This window comes from Molothrus aeneus, unplaced genomic scaffold (assembly GCF_037042795.1).
Source record: "Molothrus aeneus isolate 106 unplaced genomic scaffold, BPBGC_Maene_1.0 scaffold_166, whole genome shotgun sequence".
Classification (NCBI taxonomy): domain Eukaryota; kingdom Metazoa; phylum Chordata; class Aves; order Passeriformes; family Icteridae; genus Molothrus; species Molothrus aeneus.
The window spans coordinates 23,811-42,909 of NW_027098829.1; the positions used below are offsets into that span (position 1 = coordinate 23,811).

Here is a 19,099-nt window from a genome sequence, read left to right on the forward strand (position 1 = left end):
GCTCCAGGTTCGGGGTCTCTCCTGGTACCCCCGGCTCAGGTTCGGCTCCGCTCCCGGTACCCCCGGCGCCGGTTCGAGACCGATCCCGGTGCAGTTTGGGACCAATCCCGGTGCCCCCGGTGCAGGTTCGGGACCGATCCCGGTGCCCCCGGTGCAGGTTCGGGACCGATCCCGGTGCCCCCGGCGCAGGTTCGGTGCCGATCCAGGTGCGCCCTGCTCCAGGTTCGGCCCCGCTCCCGGTTCCCCCAGTCCGTTCCCGGTACCCCCGGTCCCGCTCCAGCCCCTCTCCAGGTGCGCCCCGGTGCAGGTCCGGGACTGATCCCGGTGCATGTTCGGTCCCGGTACCCCTGGTCCGGGTTCGGTGCCGTTCTCGGTACCGCGGGCCCGGTTCTCTCCTGGTCCCCCCGCTCCCGGTATCCCGGTCCTGGTTCTCTCCCGATTCCCCCGGTCCCGGTTCGGTGCCGGTACCGTGGTCTCGGTCCATCCCCCCCTCCAGGTGCGCCCCTTCCCCTCCTCCGCCGCCTCTCGGGGGTCCCGTTCCTCCCTCCCGGTGTGGGTCGGTGTTGGGGGGTCCCGCTCGGCCCGGGGGGGTCCCGCGTGTCCGGGGGGGTCCCGGTTCGCTCCCGGTCCCGATTCGGTCCCGATCCGGGTTCGGTCCCGGTCCATCCCCCCCCCCTCCAGGTGCGCCCCTTCCCCTCCTCCGCCGCCTCTCGGGGGTCCCGTTCCTCCCTCCCGTCGGTGCTGGGGGGTCCCGCTCGGTGCCGCTCGGTGCCGCTCGGCCCGGGGGGGTCCCGGGGGGGGTCCCGGGGGGGTCGCGCGTGTCCGGGGGCCGCCGTGGGGGGTTTCGCTCCCCCCGGGCCGTTGCTGAATGGAAAAGCCGTGACTCAGGATGTGTCATCGGCGGCGGCGGCGGCCGCGGCGGCTCCCGCGGGGGTTTATAAAGGGGGCGGGCGGCGCGCCGGGCGTCACGCGGGGACACCGGGACACGCGGGACGCGCGGGACAGACCCGGACCGGCCCGAGCCCACCCCCCAAAAAAACACGCGGGGGGGGGAACGCGGCCGCGAGCGGCGCGGGGAGGAGGAGGAGGAGGAGGAGGAGGAGGAGGAAGGCGGGGAAGGGATTTGAGGGGGGGGCGTGAAAGGGAGAGAGGGAGAGAGGAGTGGGAGCGTGTCGGGGTGCGTGGGGACAGCCCCGGAGCGTGGGGACAGCCCCGGAGCGTGGGGACAATCCCGGAGCGTGGGGACAGCCCCGGACCGTGTCCCGGTGCGTGGGGACCGTCCCGGTGCGTGGGGACAATCCCGGCGATTTTGGGGACATCCCCGGTGCGTGGGGACCGTCCCGGAGCGTGGGGACACCCCCGGCGGTTTGGGGACAGCCCCGGCGGTTTGGGGACAATCCCGGCGGTTTGGGGACAATCCCGGCCAGCGGCACCGGAGGCAGCGGCGCGTCCCGCGTGGCCGTGGGGAGGGCGCGCCGAGCGGCCCCGGGAGCGGCGCGGCCGTGGGCCGGGGTCGCGGGTGCCCCTCGGTGGCGGCGGCGCCGTCGGCAGGACCCGCGCGGGACCGGCCCCGAGCGGGTCACGGGTGACCGTGGGGTGACCCCGCCGCGCCACCCGCGGGAGCGGAGCCCCGAGCGCACGGAGCGCGACCCCCGCGCGGCTGCGGGGACCCCGCGGACCGACCCCCGCGTCCCGCCATGAACCGTGAGTGCCGCCCGCGGGCGCGCGTGGGGCGGGGAGGGGGCGACAACCACCGGGAACCTGGGGGGGGGCACCGCCCGCGCGACCCCCGTGGGGAGGGTCCGGGCATGGGGAGGGTCCGGGGGGGTTTCCCTGCGTGGGGAGGGGTCCGCGCCCCGCGCCCCGCACCCCGCGCGCGCGCCCCACGGGAGCGGGCGCGTCCACTCCACCCGCGTGGCCGCGGGGCTCGGGCAGCGGCGGCCGCGCCTCAAACCGCAAACGGCCCCGGCGCACCTGCCCGCCCGCGGCGGCCGCGCCCGCCCCGCGACACGCGTGGGGGCGGCGGGCAGGGAGCGAGCGAGGGAGGGCACGCGTGGGGCTGCCCAGGTGTGAACGCAGCCGGGTTCCCTTGCGGGGTTTGTGGGGTTTTTATTTGTTTGCTTTTTTGGGGCGGATTTCGGGGGTTTCGGGACCCCCCCCCGTGCTGTTGTGTCCCCCCCCCCGCCTCGGGTGGGCCCCCCACGCGCGGGGGCTCCGCAGGTGCCGCCGCCGCCGCCGCCGCCGCCCCTGACTCAGCCCCGCATCAAAGTTTCCAGGCCGGGACCGCACAGGACGCGCGGCCGCCGCCCCCCGCCCGCAGCCCCCACCCCACCCCGAGCCGCGATCCCGCGTTTTGCCCGATTTTGCCCGATTTTGCCCAATTTTGCCCAATTTTGCCCAATTTTGCCCGGGAACCCCGAATTCTGGGAGCCCCGAATTGCTGCGAGACCACCCCCCCCCCCCCCAAAGCCGGGAGAGCGATCACAAAAATTTGGGGAGGAAAAAGTTTTGGGGAGCCCTCCCAAAAATACCGCGATTCCTGAATCCCGAGAGTCCCGAAATTTCGGGAGTGCGAGGGATTCCCGGTCCCGGCAGCCCCAAATCCCGAAATTCCCGGGCTTTCCCAAATTCGGGAGCCCCCGAATTTTGGGAGCCCCGAATTGCTGGGAGAGCCCCCCGAAAGCCGGGAGAGAGCGCGGTTGGCACAAAAATTTGAGTTGGCACAAAAATTTGGGGAGCGCCCTCAAAAAATCCCGCGATTCCCAAACGTCGGGAGTCCCGAAATTCTGGGAATGCCCAAAATTGCGAGGGGTCCTCGGTTTTCCCGGTCCCGGCAGCCCCAAATCCCGAAATTCCCGAGCCCGAGAGTCCCAAATTCCGAAATTCCCGGGTGTCTCCAAATCCAGGAGTCCCCGAATTCCCAACGGCCCCAAAATCCCGGGAGAGCCGCGCGCGGGGACCCCAAAATCCCCGCAATTCCCGCAATTCCCGAGCCCAGAATTCCCGAATTCCGGGAGCCCCAAATTCTGAGATTCCCCGAATTCCGGGAGCCCGAGGGACCCCCCCGTTCCCGGGGATTCTCCGGTTTTCCCAGGAGCCGCAAATCCCGGGATCCCCAAATTCCCAAAGTCCCGGAGCCCCGAAATCGCCCGCACCGGGAATTCCCGGCGGTGCCCCGGGAATCCCGGGATTCCCAAATTCCCGGGAATGCCCAAAATTCCCGAGAGCGCCGGAATCCTTCGGCCCCAAATTTCGGGATGCAGCCCCAAAATTCCCAGCGTTCCCGAGGTCCTCCAGCTCCGGGAATCCCGGGAAAAACGGGAAAAACGGGAAAAACGGGAACGGCGTCCCCGACACCCCCGGGACCCCTCGGGATCCTCCATCCCCTCAATCCCGGGCCCCGCGAGTCCCGGGACGTCTCCAAAATCCCGGGATTTCCGGGGTGCCCAAGCCCCAAATCTTCCCCTAAATCCCAAAATCTTCGCCCAAATCCCGCGATTCCCGTGGCTCCCAAATCCCGGCATTCGCGGGACCCCCCGAATCTCCCCAAATCCCCAAATCTTCCCCCAAATCCCGGGGTACCCGGGACCCCCCAAATCTCCCCAAATCCCGGGACCCCCCGAATCTCCCCGAATCTCCCCAAAATCGCCCTGAATCCCACCAAATCTCCCCCAAATCTCCCGCAGGGGCTCCGTGGCGGGCGCTGCTGGCGCTGCTGGGGCTGCCGGGGCTGTGGCTCCCAAAATCCCCCCAATCTCCCCCAAAATCGCCCAAATCTCCCCAAAATCCCCCAAAATCTCCCCCATTCCCGCAGGGGCTCCGTGGCGGGCGCTGCTGGGGCTGTGGCCGGGGCTGTGACCCCCAAAATCCCCCAAATCCCCCCAAATCTCCCCCAAATCTCCCGCAGGGGCTCCGTGGCGGGCGCTGCTGGGGCTGTGGCCGGGGCTGTGACCCCCAAAATCCCCCAAATCTCCCCCAAATCTCCCCCAAATCTCCCGCAGGGGCTCCGTGGCGGGCGCTGCTGGCGCTGCTGGGGCTGTGGCCGGGGCTGTGGCCGGGCCCGGGGCTGGCGCTCGCCCCCCGCCCGCGCCCCCCGAGCCCCCCGGACGCGCGCGGGGACCTGGACAGCGTCATCCACCTGGCCAAGGCGCTGCTGGGGGACACCAAGGCGCTCCTGGAGCTGCTCGTGGGTACCCCCGGGACCCCCGGGACCCCCCAAACCTCCCCAAAACTCCCAAATCCCCAAATCCCCCCAAAATCTCCCCCAAATCTCCCCCAAACCTCCCCAAATCTCCCCCAAAACCCCCTAAATCTTCCCCAAATTCCCCCAAAATCTCCCCGAACCTCCCCTAATGTCCCCCAAACCTCCCCCAAATCTCCCCCAAACCTCCCCCAAATCTCCACAAATATCCCCAAATCTCCCCAAATCCCCCCAAATCTCCCCAAAATCTCCCCAAATCCCCCAAATCTCCCCAAAATCTCCCCAAATCCCCCCAAATCTCCCCAAAATCTCCCCAAATCCCCCCAAATCTCGCCAAATCTCTCTAAATGTCCCCAATCTCCCCGAGTTTCCCTGAGGGGATTTGCTGAGATTTGGGGAGATTTAGGGAAATGGGGGGGGGGGGGGCCGTGGCAAGGGCTGACCCCGCCCCTGTCGTTGCTGTCGCGACAGAAGTCGCGATTCCCGGCGGAGGGGGAGCACAAGATGGACTCGCTGCCCGTGCTGGCCATGAGCGCGCTGGAGCTGCCCAACATCCAGGTGGGGCTGGGGGCTCCCTATGGGGCTGGGGGCTTCGTGTGGGGCTGGGGGCTTCTCTGTGGGGCTGGGGGCTCCGTGTGGGGCTGGGGGCTCCGTGTGGGGCTGGGGGCTTCCTATGGATCTGGGGGCTCCCTATGGGGCTGGGGGCTTCTCTATGGGGCTGGGGGCTCCTCTGTGGGGCTGGGGACTTCTCTGTCCCCCATGTCCCAAATCCCCCCAATGTCCCCAATGCCCCCCAATGTCCCCAATTGTCCCCAATCCCCCAATGTCCCCAATGTCCCCAATGTCCCCAATTGTCCCCAATCCCCCCAATGTCCCCAATGTCCCCAATGTCCCCCTGACCCCTCAGTGTCCCCAATGTCCCCTGTGTCCCCCAGGCCTCGGCGCTGCTGCCCCGCCTGGGCTCGGATCTCCTGCGCTACCAGCGCCTCCTGGAGTGGCTGCGCCGGGCCGGGGTCGCGCTGCGGGGCCTGGAGCCGCCGCTGGGGGCGCTGCGGGGGCGCCTCGAGCGCCTGCGGGGCCGCCTGGAGCACCTGGTGAGCGCCTGGGGGCGGGGCCGGGCGGGGCCGGGGCGGGGCCTGGGGAGGAGGAGGAGGCAGCGGGGCTGGGGTGGGCGGGGCTTGGGGAAAGAGGGGGTCCGCAGCACAGGTGAGTGCCCAGGTGCGTCCCCGTGTGCCCCAGGTGTGTCCCTGACCCTCCAGGTGTGTCCCCAGGTGTGTCCAGGTGTGTCCCTGACCCCTCTGTCCCCTCCCAGGTGTCCCCCAGATGTGTCCCTGCTCCCTCAGATGTTATCCCCTGTCCCCCAGGTGTGTCCCCAGGTGTGTCCCTTTACCCCCCAGGGTGTGTCCCTTAACCCTCCAGGTGCGTCCAGGTGTGTCCCTGTCCCCCAGGTGTGTCCCCAGGTGTGTCCAGGTGTGTCCCTGACCCCTCTGTCCCCTCCCAGGTGTCCCCCAGATGTGTCCCTGCTCCCTCAGATGTTATCCCCTGTCCCCCAGGTGTGTCCCCAGGTGTGTCCCTTTACCCCCCAGGGTGTGTCCCTTAACCCTCCAGGTGCGTCCAGGTGTGTCCCTGTCCCCCAGGTGTGTCCCCAGGTGTGTCCAGGTGTGTCCCTGACCCCTCTGTCCCCTCCCAGGTGTCCCCCAGATGTGTCCCTGCTCCCTCAGATGTTATCCCCTGTCCCCCAGGTGTGTCCCCAGGTGTGTCCCTTTACCCCCCAGGGTGTGTCCCTTAACCCTCCAGGTGCGTCCAGGTGTGTCCCTGTCCCCCAGGTGTGTCCCCAGGTGTGTCCCCAGGTGTGTCCCTGTCCCCCAGGTGTGTCCCCAGGTGTGTCCAGGTGTGTCCCTGACCCCTCTGTCCCTCCCAGGTGTCCCGTCTGTCGCTGCCCCGCCCCGCCCCGTCGCCGGCTGTGACCCCGCCCCCGCAGGTGACGCCGTGGGGGGCGGTGCGCGCCGCGCATGCGCTGCTGCGGGGGCTGCACCTGTACCTGGACTGGGCCGCGCGCGCGCTCGTCCTGCTGCGCAACCGCCTCTGACCCCGCCTTAATTTATTCTAATTTATTCTGATCTATGCAAAACGCCCGGCGGGGCCCCGCCCCGCCCGAGGCCGCGGGAATTGCAATTATTGATGAATAATGTCGATATTTTATTGGGTTTAACGTTATTTTTATTGTCATTGTTGTCGTTTTTATTGTTATTGTCGGTATTTTTAATATTGTTGTTGGTATTTTAATTATTATTATTATTATTATTATTATTATTATTGGTATTTTTATTTTTATTATTGGTATTTTTATTTTTATTGTTGGTAATTTTATTATTATTGTCGTTATTATTATTATTATTATTATTATTATTATTATTATTATTATTATTATTATTATTATTATTATTATTGGTAATTTTATTACGGCTGTTATTATTATTGTTAATTTTAATTATTATTGTTATTATTTTAATTTTTATTATTATTTTAATTTTTATCATTATTGTTATTTTTATTATCGTGGTTATTATTATTATTATTGTCATCATTGTCATTATTGTAATTAATTATTGCTGTAATTATTACTGTAATTATTACTGTAATTATTACTGTAATTATTATTGTAATTATTGTTATTATTCGAATCCCCCCTCCCCCCAAAAAAAAATCCTATTTATTGTCTCGGATGGTTTTGTAAAAAAAGGGGGAAAAATTGGGGAAATAAAGGAGATTTTTTGGAAAAAAAAAAAAAAGCTGAAAAGTTCGATTTTGGGGACGTTTGGGATATTTGGGGAATTCGGAATTTTTGGACATTTGGGGATATTTTGGGACATTCGAGATATTCGGAATATTTCGGATATTTGGGGATATTTTGGATATTTGGAATATTTGGGATATTTGGGACTTTTGGGGGGGATTTGGGGACATTTGGGACATTTGCAGATATTTGGAACTTTTGGGACATTTGTGATATTTTGGGTATTTTTGGACATTTTGGGGATATCTGGGAAATGTGGGGATATTCTGGGCACATTTGGGGACATTTGGGACATTTGGGGGATTTTGGGGGTATTTGAGATATTTAGAAAATTTTTTGGGGATATTTCAGGACATTTGGATTTTTTTTGTATTTTTTGATATTTTTGGATATTTTGGGGACATTTTGGGGAAATTTTTGGACATTTTGGCCACGCCCCATCCCTCCCCCCCCAGCCCCACCCCAGCCCCGACCCATCAATTAACCCCCAATCCGCAATCAATCAATCAATCATTAATCATTAATTAATCAATCAATCAATCAATGGCTGTTTATTATTAACGACCCCCTTTGCTGACCTTTGGTGGCTGGGGGAGGGGTCCCGGATTTTTGGGGTCGTTTAAGGCTTTTCAAGCACTGGTGGGGGGAGGGGAGGGACCCCCCAAATTGGGGAGGGGGGAGGGGGGTAGGGGGCGGGGTCAGCTCAGATATTGCACGGGGGGGGGAGGGGCTGAGCTGGGGGAGGGGAATTTGGGACCCCCCCCCCAAAAAGGGTCTGGGGTCTTTGGGGGAGGGGGGGGAGGGGAATTGGGGACCCCTCCCCAAAAAGGGTCCGGAGTGTTCGATTTTGGGTTTTTTTGGCATTTTTGGTGCGTTTTGGGTCACACGGGCTGGGCCCACGGGCTGGGGACGCGGCCGTACTGGGGGGGCAGAAACGGGGGGGGGGGCGGGTGTCACCGGGACCACTCCCCAAATTCCCCTTCCCCCCTTCCCCCCCTCGTTACCCAAACTTCCCCGAATTTCCCCCAAGATTTCTCCCCAAATTCCCACAAATTTACCCCAATTTTTCACCCAAAATTTCCCCCCAAATCCCCACAAATCTACCCCAATTTTCCACCCAATTTTCCCCCAAATTCCTCCCAATTTTTCACCCAATTCCCCCCAAATTTCCACCAAAATTTCTCTCAAATTTTCCCCCAAATTTCCCCCCCAATTTCCTCCCAAATTTCCCCCCAAATTTTCCCCAATTTCCTCCCAAATTTCCCCCACAATTTCCCCCCAATTTTCCCAAATTCCTCCCAATTTTCCCCCAAATTTTCTCCAATTTTCCCAGATTTCCACCAAATCTTCCCCAGATTTCCCCCCAAATTTCCCCTAAACGTCCGTCAAATTTGTCCCACTTTTTTATCCAAATTTCCCCCAAATTTCTCCCAATTTTTCCCAATTCCCCTCAGATTTCCACCAAAATTTCTCTTCCCAAATCTCCCCCAAAATTCCCCCTGATTTTTCCCAAATTTCCCCCTCAATTTCCCCCCAATTTTCCCTCCACATTTTCCCAAACTGTCCCGCAAATCTTCTCCTAATTTTCCCCCCAAATTTTCCCCCAATTCCCCCCCAATTTCCCCCCACTTTTCCACCAAAATTTCCCTCCAATTTCCCCCAAACTCTCCCCCATTCCCCCCGGATTTCCCCAATTTCACCCAAAAGGCCCCAAACCTGCCCCATTCCCACCTGGATGTCGCTGAGCTCCCGCAGGAACCTCGTGGTCACTTTGGCTCCGTTCTCCATCGTGGGCACCGACAGCAGCTGGGGGGGCACGGGGGGGTCACCGGCACCCAAAAACATCACAAAATATCCCCCAAAAACATCCCCAAATCATCCCAAATTATCCCCCAAAATACCCCCAAAACCATCCCAAAATATCCCCCCAAATATCCCAGAAATATTCCCCAAAATACCCCAAAAATAATCCCCAAAATATCCCCCAAAACCATCCCAAAATATCCCCCAAAACACCCAAAAATAGATTCCAAAATATCCCCAAAACAATCCCAAAATATCCCCCAAAATACCCCAAAAATATTCCCCAAAATATCCCCCAAAACCATCCCAAAATATCCCCCAGAATACCCCAAAAATATTCCCCAAAATACCCCCAAAATATCCCAAAAATATTCCCCCAAATACCCACAAAAACAGACCAAAATATTCCCCAAAAACATCCCAAAATATTCCCCAAAATACCCACAAAATATCCCAAAATATACCCCCAAACACCCCAAAAATATCCCAAAATATCCCCCAAAAATTCCCCAAAAATCTCCATATATTTGGGGATATTTTGGAGCTATTTGAGATTTTTTGGGATTTTTTTTGGATTTTTTTGGGGAGATTTTTTGGGATTTTGGGGGGATTTTTTTGGGGATATTTTTCGAGATTGTTGGGATTTTTTTAGGATTTTTTGGGGATATTTTTGGAGTGTTTTGGGGATGTTTTGGGGGATATTTTTAGGGACATTTCTGCGGGATATTTTGGGGACATTTTGGGCTATTGGGGACCCCCTCCCAAATCCCTCCCCAAAGACCCCAAAACCTCCCCCCAAACCCCCAAACCCCGTAACCCCCCCAAATCCCCAGACCCCCCCCGATCCCCAGGACCCCCCCCGGACCCCCCCGGACCCCCCAATTCCCCCCCGGAGCCCCCAAATCCCCCCGGAGCCCCCAGGTCCCCGCACCTGCTCCTCGTACAGGATCTCGCCCACCGGGCAAACCACGCAGGCGGTGCCGGCCCCGAACATTTCCCGGAGCCGCCCCCCCTTGAGCGCCCCCAGGACGCTGCCCATGGCCAGGGGGGCCTCGCGCACCTCGAACTCCCCCTGGGGGGGGGGAAAATGGGGAGGGGTCTCGATGGGCACCCTCGGAACCGCCCCAAAACCGTGCAAAACTGACCCAAAATTGCACAAAATCCGCACAAAACCGCCCCAAAACTGCACAAAATCCCCACAAATTCACACAAATCTGCCCCAAATCCGACCCAAAACTGCCCCAAAACTGCCCAAAATTTGGCCCAAATCTGACCCCCAAACTGCTCCAAAACTGCCCCAAAACCGCCCCAAATCCGCCACAAAACTGCCCCAAAACCACCCCAAAACTGCCCCAAAACCGCCACAAATCGGCCCCAAAACCACCCCAAAACTGCCCCAAAACCGCCCCAAATCCTCACAAATCCGCCCCAAAACCACCCCAAAACTGCCCCAAAACCGCCCCAAATCCTCACAAATCCGCCCCAAAACTGCCTAAAATTCGGCCCAAATCCGACCCCAAAACTGCACCAAAACCGCCCCAAATTGGCCCCAAATCTGCCCCAAAACTGCCCAAAATTCAGCCCAAATCTGACCCCAAAACTGCCCCAAAACTGGCCTAAAACTGCCCAAAATTCGGCGAAATCTGACCCAAAAACTGCTCCAAACGCCCCCCGAGCCCCTCACCCATTTTCGGGCCAGCTCCAGGAGGCTCTGCCGCGTCACCCCCGGCAGGATCAGCCCGTCCAGGGGGGGCGTCACCAGCTCCTGACCTGGGGGGGGCACGGGGGGCGTCAGAGACACCCGGGACCCCCAAAAAACACCCAAAAACCACCCAAAAACCCCCCGGGACCCCCAAAACCCCCCAAAAACTACCCAACCCCCCCCCAAAACCCCCTGCGACCCCCCAAATCTTCCCAGGATCAGCCCCGTCCAGGGGGGGCGTCACCAGCTCCTTAAACCCCCTCCAGGAGCCCCCAAATTTCTCTCCAGGACCCCCAAATTCCCACCCACACCCCCTCAAACCCTGCCCAAATACCCCGAGAATCCCCCCAAATTTCCCCCCCTCAAATGCCCTCCAGGAGCCCCCAAATTTCTCCCCAGGACCCCCCAAATTTCCCCCCCAAACCCTGCCCAAATCCCCCCAGAATCCCCCCAAATTTCTCCCCTCAAATCCCCTCCAGGACGCCCCCAAACCCCCCAGAACCCCCACAAATCCCCCCGGGACCCCCGAAATTTCCCCCCAGCACCCCCCAGGACCCCCCGGGACCCCCCAAATCCCCCCCGTCCCCCCGTACCCCCGTCCGGGCGCTCCCAGAAGACGAAGAGGTTCATGGTGCCCACCTCGGTCAGGAGCCGCTCGGGGCCGTGCAGCCACAGCACCTGCTGGCAGCCGCGGGCCCGCGCCGCCTCCTGCAGCTCCAGGCACGGGCCGTAGTTCCTGCAAAAAAACAACAAAAAAACTCCGCAAAAATAGCCCCGAAATGGCACAAAATATACCCAAAAAATACCCCAAAAAACCCCGCAAAAATAGCCCCGAAATGGCACAAAATATACCCAAAAAATACCCCAAAAAACCCCGCAAAAATAGTCCCGAAATAGCCCAAAAATAACTGCAAAAATAGCCCTGAAATAGCCAAAAATATACCCAAAAAATACCCCCCCAAATAACTGCAAAAATAGCCCCAAAAAAACCACAAAAAATGCCCCCAAAACCCCCACAAAAATAGCCCCAAAATAGCACAAAATATACCCAAAAAATACCCCCAAAAAACCCGCAAAAATAGACCCAAAATAGTCCAAAAATAACCCAAACAATAGCCCCCAAAAACCCCGCAAAAATAGCCCCGAAATAGCCCAAAATATACCTAAAATAACCCCAAAAAATACCCCAAAAAACCCCGCAAAAATAGCCCCAAAATATCCCAAAAATAACCCCAAAAAAACCCTGCAAAAATAGCCCCCAAAAAACCCGCAAAAATAGCCCAAAAATAACCCAAAATATACCCCAAAAACAGCCCCGAAGTAGCCCAAAATATATACAAAATAACCCAAAAACCCCGCAATTAATATCCCCCAAAAAAAACCCCAAAAAAACCCAAAAAATCCCCAAAAACAAACCCAAAAAACCCCCAAAGAACACCCCATAAAAAACCCCCAAAACCAAACCCAAAAACCCCAAAACCTCCCCCAAAATTTACCCCAAATCCCTCCAAAAAAACCCCCCAAAAACGAAACCCAACAAACCCAAAAAACAAACCCAAAAAACCTCCCAAAAATCCCAAAACCCCCCCAAAAAAACCCAAAAGTGCCCCAAAGCCCCCCGTCGGTCACTCCCAGGGGTCAGTGGTCACTCTCCCCCTCCCATGGGTCAGTGGTCACCCCCCTGCCCCAATGTCCATTCCCATTGGTCAGGGGTCACTCCCAGTGGTCAGTGGTCACCCCCCTGCCCCAATGTCCATTCCCATTGGTCCTGGTCACTCCCAGTGGTCAGTGGTCACCCCCCTGCCCCAATGTCCATTCCCATTGGTCCCTGGTCACTCCCAGTGGTCAGTGGTCACTCCCTCTGCCCCAATGTCCATTCCCATTGGTCAGTGGTCACTCTCCCCCTCCCAGTGGTCAGTGGTCACCCCCCTGCCCCAATGTCCATTCCCATTGGTCAGGGGTCACTCCCAGGGGTCAGTGGTCACCCCCCTGCCCCAATGTCCATTCCCATTGGTCAGTGGTCACTCTCCCCCTCCCAGTGGTCAGTGGTCACTCCCTCTGCCCCAATGTCCATTCCCATTGGTCAGGGGTCACTCCCAGGGGTCAGTGGTCACCCCCCTGCCCCAATGTCCATTCCCATTGGTCAGTGGTCACTCTCCCCCTCCCAGTGGTCAGTGGTCACTCCCTCTGCCCCAATGTCCATTCCCATTGGTCAGGGGTCACTCCCAGGGGTCAGTGGTCACCCCCCTGCCCCAATGTCCATTCCCATGGGTCCCTGGTCACTCCCCCCACCATGGTGGTCCCTCCCGGGGCTCAGTGGTCACTCTGTGGTCACTCTGTGGTCACTCACCCGCCCAGTTTGCAGTGTCCGGCCCCGCCCGGCCCGACCCAGCCATGATCACTCCCATTGGTCAGTGATCACTCCCATGGGTCAGTGGTCACTCCCCCCGCCATGGTGGTCACTCCCATTGGTCAGTGGTCACTTTGTGGTCACTCTGTGGTCACTCACCCGCCCAGTTTGCAGTGTCCGGCCCCGCCCGGCCACGCCCGGACGTGCTGGGGGTCAGCCAGGAGCCGGATGGGGCCGAAGCCCCCGGAGAAATACGGCCCCACCGGACATAGGAGCACAAACAGGAGGGCACGTCCGGGGGGCGCCACCCCCAGGGTGGGCTGGGGAACAGAGACCCCCAAATCAACCCCAAAATCCCGGAAAATCACCCCAAAAAAATCGCCTCAAAAATCGCCTCAAAAATCCCCCCAAAAACCGCCTCAAAAATCGCCCAAAAACTGCCCGAAATCCCCCAAAATGTGCAGGGCCCAATCAGATAGAGGAGCACGAACAGGAGAGCACGGCCAGGGGCTGAGACCCCCAGGGTGGGCTGGGGAACAGAGACCCCCAAATTAACCCCAAAATCCAAAAAAATCACCCCAAAAAACTGCCCAAAAATCCAGCCAAAAACCGCCTGAAAAACCCCAAAATCTCCCCCAAAAATCCTCCCCGAAATCCCTGAAATCTCCCCCAGAGCCCGGAAATCCCCCCCCAGGACCCCCAAGATCCTCCCAGTTCTTTCCAAAATTACCCAAAATCCCCAGAATTCACCCCAAATCCACCCCCTGGGCCCCAAATCACCCCAAATCACCCCAAAGTGACCCAAAATCGCCAGAATTCACCTCAAAATCCCCCGCTGACCTCGGTGCCGATGAAGGTGGGCCGGATGTAGAGGCTGCTCCGGGGGTCCCGGGACACCCAAATCCCCCGTAATTCACCCCAAATCCCCATAAATCTCCATAAATCCCCCAGAATGCCCCAAATTAACCCAAAATGTCCCAAAATGCCGTGAATTCGGCCCAAAGCACCTCGGTGCCGATGAAGGTGGGCCGGATGTAGAGGCTGCTCTGGGGGTCCCGGGGCACCCAGCGCCCCTCGAGCCGCACCAGGGCCCGGATGCACTCGAGGAGCTCCTGACCATCGAACTCCTATTGGGGGGAAACTGGGATGGACTGGGAGGGACTGGGAGGGACTGGGAACAGCCTGAAACCAAACTGGGATGGACTGGGATGGACTGGGAGGGACTGGGAGGGACTGGGAACAGCCTGAAACCAAACTGGGATGGACTGGGAACAAACTGGGATGGACTGGGACGGGGTTTGGGGGCAACTGGGATGGACTGGGAGGGACTGGGAGGGACTGGGAGGGACTGGGATGGACTGGGAGGGACTGGGAGGGACTGGGAACAGCCTGAAACCAAACTGGGATGGACTGGGATGGACTGGGAGGGACTGGGAGGGACTGGGATGGACTGGGATGGACTGGGATGGACTGGGACAGGGTTTGGGGGCAACTGGGATGGACTGGGAGGGACTGGGAACAGCCTGAAACCAAACTGGGATGGACTGGGATGGACTGGGAGGGACTGGGATGGACTGGGATGGACTGGGATGGACTGGGATGGACTGGGATGGGGTTTGGGGGCAACTGGGATGGACAGGGAGGGACTGGGAACACTGGGGCAGGGCACTGGGAGCACTGGGAGCAAACTGGGATGGACTGGGAGGGACTGGGAGGGACTGGGAGCGCTGGGAATGGGGCACTGGGAGCACTGGGATGGATTTTTTTTTAAAATTTATTTTATTTTTGAGGGTTTTGGAGACTCTCAGGGGGGTGATTTTGGGTTTTTTTTGGGGTGATTTGGGCTTTTTTTGGGGGGGTGATTTTGCGGTTTTTGGTCACTCACAGGCAGGCAGACCCTCAGGGGTAATTTTGGGATGATTTTGGGGTGATTTTGGGGTGATTTCAGGGTTTTTAGGTACTCACAGGCAGGCAGACCCTTCGGGCAGGATTTTGGGGTGATTTTGGGGTGATTTCAGGGTTTTTGGGCACTCACAGGCAGGCAGACCCTCACGGGTTATTCCAGGGTTATTTCAGGGTGATTTTGGGGTGATTTCGGGGTTTTTGGGCACTCACAGGCAGGCAGACCCTTCGTGCCGATCTCTTCATCCTCTCCATGTTCAGTTCGGGCCGAAAAAGCCGAATTTTGTCGTCGTCGCCCCGAAAAGCCTTGAGGCCCTCGAAGAGCTGCGGGAGGGGAACAGATCTGGGGGATTTTGTGCATTTTTGGGTGGTTTCGGGGTGATTTTTGGGCTGGTTTTGAGGTGATTTTTGGGGTGTTTTGGGATGATTTTTGGGGTGATTTTTGGGCTCTTTTGAGGTGATTTTTGGGCTCTTTTTGAGGTGATTTTTGGGATCTTTTGGAGGTGATTTTTGGCTGTTTTTGGGGTGATTTTTGGGGTGATTTTTGGGGTGAATTTTGGGGTGATTTTTGGGGATTTTTTCCCCTCTGACCTTGACGGCGTAGTGCTGGGTTTGGGGTGATTTTGGGCTGTTTTTGGGCTGTTTTCGAGGTGATTTTTCGGTTATTTTTGAGGTGATATTTTGGCTGGTTTAGGGCTGGATTTTGGGCTGGTTTTAGGTTGATTTTTGGGGTGATTTTTGGGGTGATTTTTGGGGATTTTTTCCCCCCTACCTCCACGGCGTGGTTTGGGCCGTTTCTGGGATATTTTTGAACTGTTTTGGGGGTAATTTTGGGGCAGTTTTTGGGCTATTTTGGGGCAGTTTTTGGGGTGATTTCAGGTGTTTTTGGTACCTCCACGGCGTAGTGCAGCGCGCTGGAGGCCGGGTGCAGCCGCAGCTCCTGGAAGGGGCTGGTTTGGGGTAACTTTGGGCAGTTTTGGGGCAGCTTTTGGGCTGTTTCTCGGGCAGTTTTTGGGCTGTTTCTCGGGCAGTTTTTGGGCTATTTCGGGACAGTTTTTGGGGTGATTTCGGGCGGTTTCGGTACCTCCACGGCGTAGTGCAGCGCGCTGGAGGCCGGGTGCAGCCGCAGCTCCTGGAAGGGGCCGATCCTGGGCCGCCCCCAGCCCCGCTCCCGCTCCCACTCCACCGTCAGCATGTGGTCGGTGAAAACCTTCCCAAAAACCAAATCCTGGGGGCTCGGGGGCGTCCCGGGGCTCCCCGAGCGCTGCAGCTCCAGCTCCGAGGCCTGGGGGGAGATTCGGGTTAACTTGGGCGAGATTTGGGGGAGATTTGGGGATTATTTGGGGATTTTGGGGTTTATTTGGGGGGCGTTCAGGTAATTTGGGGGGATTTGGGGGATTTGGGGCCGTTTGGGGGGGATTTTGGGGGTTTTGGGGTTTATTTTGGGTAATTTGGGGTTTTATTTTGGGGATTATTTTGGGGTTTATTTTGGGTATTTTTTAGGGGATATTGTGGGGATGTTTTGGGGATATTTTAGCAGATATTTTGGGGTATATTAGGTGTATATTTCGGGTATATTTGGGGCTGTTTTGGGGTATATTTTAGGGTATATTTGGGTGGTTTTGGGGTATATTTTAGGGTATATTTGGGGCTGTTTTGGGGTATATTTGGGTGGTTTTTTGGGGTGTATTTTGGGTTGATTTGGGGCTGTTTTGGGGTATATTTTAGGGCATATTTGGGTGTTTTTTGGGATATATTTTGGGTATATTTGGGTGTTTTATTGGGGCACATTTTGGGTTGATTTGGGGCTGTTTTGGGTTTTTCCTCTCACCCTGAATGTGCTCTTGTAGCCGCGCCGGGGCCGCAGCAGCGTCGCCAGCACCTGGGGGGGGGCACAGGCTCCCAGTTTGGACCAGTTTGGACCAGTTTGGCCCCAATTTATCCCACCTGACCCCATTTTACCCCAGTTTAGCCCCATTTTACCCCATTTCGGACCCCGTTTTCCACAGTTTTGGCCCCAGTTTGGGCCCTGTTTTACCCCATTTCCCCCCATTTTTCCCCGTTTTCGCCCCAGTCTGGCCCTGTTTTGTCCCAGTTCCCCCCAGTTTCACCCCAGTTTGCCTCAGCTGACTCCATTTTAGACCCTATTTTCCCCGTTTTCACCCCATTTTTCCCCATTTTCACCCCATTTTTGCCTCAGTTTCCCCCAGCCCCGGGGAGGGCGTGGCCATGGCGGGGGGAGGAGGGGTCCGGGCCCTGCCCCTCCCCCCACGGACTTTGACCCCCCCCTGGAGCCGCCATTGCCGAGAGCACCGGACTGGGACGGACTGGGACGGACTGGGACGGACTGGGACAAACTGGGACAGACTGGGACGGACTGGGAGAGATTGGGAACAACTGGGAGCAACTGGGAGCGACTGGGACAAACTGGGACAAACTGGGACAGACTGGGAGCGACTGGGACAAACTGGGAACGGCTGGGACGGACTGGGAGAGACTGGGACGGACTGGGAGAGATTGAGAGAGAGTGGGAGCAACTGGGAATGACTGGGACAAACTGGGAACGACTGGGAACGCACTGAGAGCGACTGGGAGCAACTGGGAGAGACTGGGATGGATTGGGAGCAACTGGGAACAACTGGGAGCGACTGGGAGCAACTGGGAACAACTGGGAATGCACTGAGAGCAACTGGGAGCAATTGGGAGAGACTGGGACAGACTGGGAACAACTGGGAACGACTGGGACGGACTGGGAGCACTGGGAGGGACTGGGACGGACTGGGAGAGGGACTGGGAGAGACTGGGAGCACTGGGAGGGACTGGGAGGGACTGGGGGGCACTGGGAGGGACTGGGGGGCACTGGGAGGGACTGGAGGGGACTGGAAGGAACTGGGGACACTGGGAATGGGGATCCTGGGGGCACTGGGAGCACTGGGACGGGCACTGGGAGGGCCTGAGTGGAACTGGGAAGGTCCAAAGGTGAACTGGGAGCACTGGGAGGGGACTGGGAGGGGACAGGTGGCACTGGGCGGGGTCACTGGGGTTACTGGGGTTACTGGGTGTTACTGGGAGGGCTAACTGGGAGTTACTGGGGCGTTACTGGGGGTTACCGGGAGGGGTTACTGGTCTAACTGGTGTTACTGGTAGCCCTGGCAGGAGTTACTGGGCTAACTGGGAGGGGTCACTGGGGTCACTGGGAGTCACTGGTGCCACTGGTGACACTGGGAGGGGTCACTGGGGGTCACTGGTCTAACTGGGGGTCACTGGGCGGGGTCACTGGGGTCACTGGGAGGAGTCGCTGGAGTTACTGGGTGGGGTCAATGGGTGGTTACTGGTCTAACTGGGGGTTACTGGGGTTACTGGGGGTCACTGGGCGGGGTCACTGGGGTCACTGGGCGGGGTCACTGCTCTAACTGGGCGGGGTCACTGGGTGGTTACTGGTCTAACTGGGGGTCACTGTGGTTACTGGGGGTCACTGGGCGGGGTCACTGGGCGGGGTCACTGCTCTAACTGGGCGGGGTCACTGGGTGGTTACTGGTCTAACTGGGGGTTACTTGGGTTACTGGGGGTCACTGGGCGGGGTCACTGGGCGGGGTCACTGGTCTAACTGGGCGGGGTCACGGGTTACTGGTCTAACTGGGGGTCACTGGGCTAACTGGGGGTTACTGGGCGGGGTCACTGGGCGGGGTCACTGGTCTAACTGGGCGGGGTCACTGGGGTTACTGGTCTAACTGGGGGTCACTGGTGCCGCTGCTGCCTCCGCTCTCTCTCACCGCTCCGCCGCCCCGGGACCGCAGCGCCGCCGCCGCCATCGCTCCAGGCCCCGCCCCTCTCGCTCTGCGCCAATCACGGCGCTCCCTCCCGCCCCGCCCGCCGCGCCTCGCCCAATCGCAGCGCGCGGCCGCGCCCCGCCCGCGCTCTCGCCCAATCGCAGCGCGCCGTTCCGCCCCGCCCCCGCCGCGGCCAATCAGCGCGCGCCGCCCTGCGGCCAATCAGCGCCGCGCCCCTCCCCAGAGCCACTCCCACCAGGCAGCCAATAAATGCAGCCGTTCACCCGCCGCTCATTTGCATATCGGCCACGCCGCCTTCGTGGGTGCTGACCAATGGGAGCGCGGCGCCGCGCGGAGGGGGCGGGGCCACGGCACGTGCGGGCAGGGGGCCACGCCCCCGAGGGGGACCCCGGGAGCCAAAAATGGCCAAAATGCCCGAAATGACCCCAAAATCTCCAAAATCCCTGAAATCCGGGGAGCCCCAAAATGCCCAAAATCCTCGGAAAATCCCCGAAATTCGGAAAAATACCAGAGATCCCCGAAATCTCCAAAATCTCCGAAATCCCCAAATCCC

The 19,099-nt window shown here is 58.7% G+C and overlaps 2 protein-coding genes across 3 annotated transcripts; one reads left to right on the forward strand and one right to left on the reverse strand.

Annotated features, from left to right (window-relative positions):
• Positions 1 to 1,697: 1,697 nt before the first annotated feature.
• Positions 1,698 to 6,290, forward strand: IL11 (interleukin 11). Its single transcript, XM_066570008.1, has 5 exons — positions 1,698 to 1,800; positions 4,002 to 4,186; positions 4,673 to 4,759; positions 5,137 to 5,295; positions 6,123 to 6,290. The coding sequence occupies exons 1-5, from the start codon at positions 1,698 to 1,700 to the stop codon at positions 6,288 to 6,290; spliced, it is 702 nt and encodes a 233-aa protein (XP_066426105.1).
• A 1,432-nt stretch (positions 6,291 to 7,722) lies between these two features.
• Positions 7,723 to 18,570, reverse strand: LOC136569609 (branched-chain-amino-acid aminotransferase, cytosolic-like). 2 transcript variants are annotated; one of them, XM_066570004.1, is made up of 11 exons: positions 18,529 to 18,570; positions 16,587 to 16,637; positions 15,840 to 16,040; positions 14,969 to 15,079; positions 13,861 to 13,980; positions 13,013 to 13,173; positions 11,097 to 11,239; positions 10,486 to 10,571; positions 9,733 to 9,873; positions 8,730 to 8,804; positions 7,723 to 7,918 (listed from the first exon to the last, which is right to left on the reverse strand). In XM_066570004.1, the coding sequence occupies exons 1-11, from the start codon at positions 18,565 to 18,567 to the stop codon at positions 7,880 to 7,882; spliced, it is 1,167 nt and encodes a 388-aa protein (XP_066426101.1). In that variant the 5' UTR covers positions 18,568 to 18,570; the 3' UTR covers positions 7,723 to 7,879. The 2 variants fall into 2 exon arrangements, with proteins under 2 accessions (XP_066426101.1, XP_066426102.1); XM_066570005.1 differs by lacking the exon at positions 15,840 to 16,040 and having other exon boundaries at positions 18,529 to 18,567.
• Positions 18,571 to 19,099: the final 529 nt, after the last annotated feature.

Coding starts and splice junctions, on each gene's coding strand:
- IL11 (XM_066570008.1), top strand. CDS start 1,698: ATGAACCGTGAGTGCCGCCCGCGGGCGCGCGTGGGGCGGGGAGGGGGC. Junction 4,760..5,136: donor TGGAGCTGCCCAACATCCAG/GTGGGGCTGGGG, acceptor TGTGTCCCCCAG/GCCTCGGCGCTGCTGCCCCG. Junction 5,296..6,122: donor GGGGCCGCCTGGAGCACCTG/GTGAGCGCCTGG, acceptor TGTCCCTCCCAG/GTGTCCCGTCTGTCGCTGCC.
- LOC136569609 (XM_066570004.1), bottom strand. CDS start 18,567: ATGGCGGCGGCGGCGCTGCGGTCCCGGGGCGGCGGAGCG. Junction 11,240..13,012: donor GGACACTGCAAACTGGGCGG/GTGAGTGACCAC, acceptor GTTTTTTTGCAG/GAACTACGGCCCGTGCCTGG. Junction 8,805..9,732: donor AGATCCTGTACGAGGAGCAG/GTGCGGGGACCT, acceptor GTGCCCCCCCAG/CTGCTGTCGGTGCCCACGAT.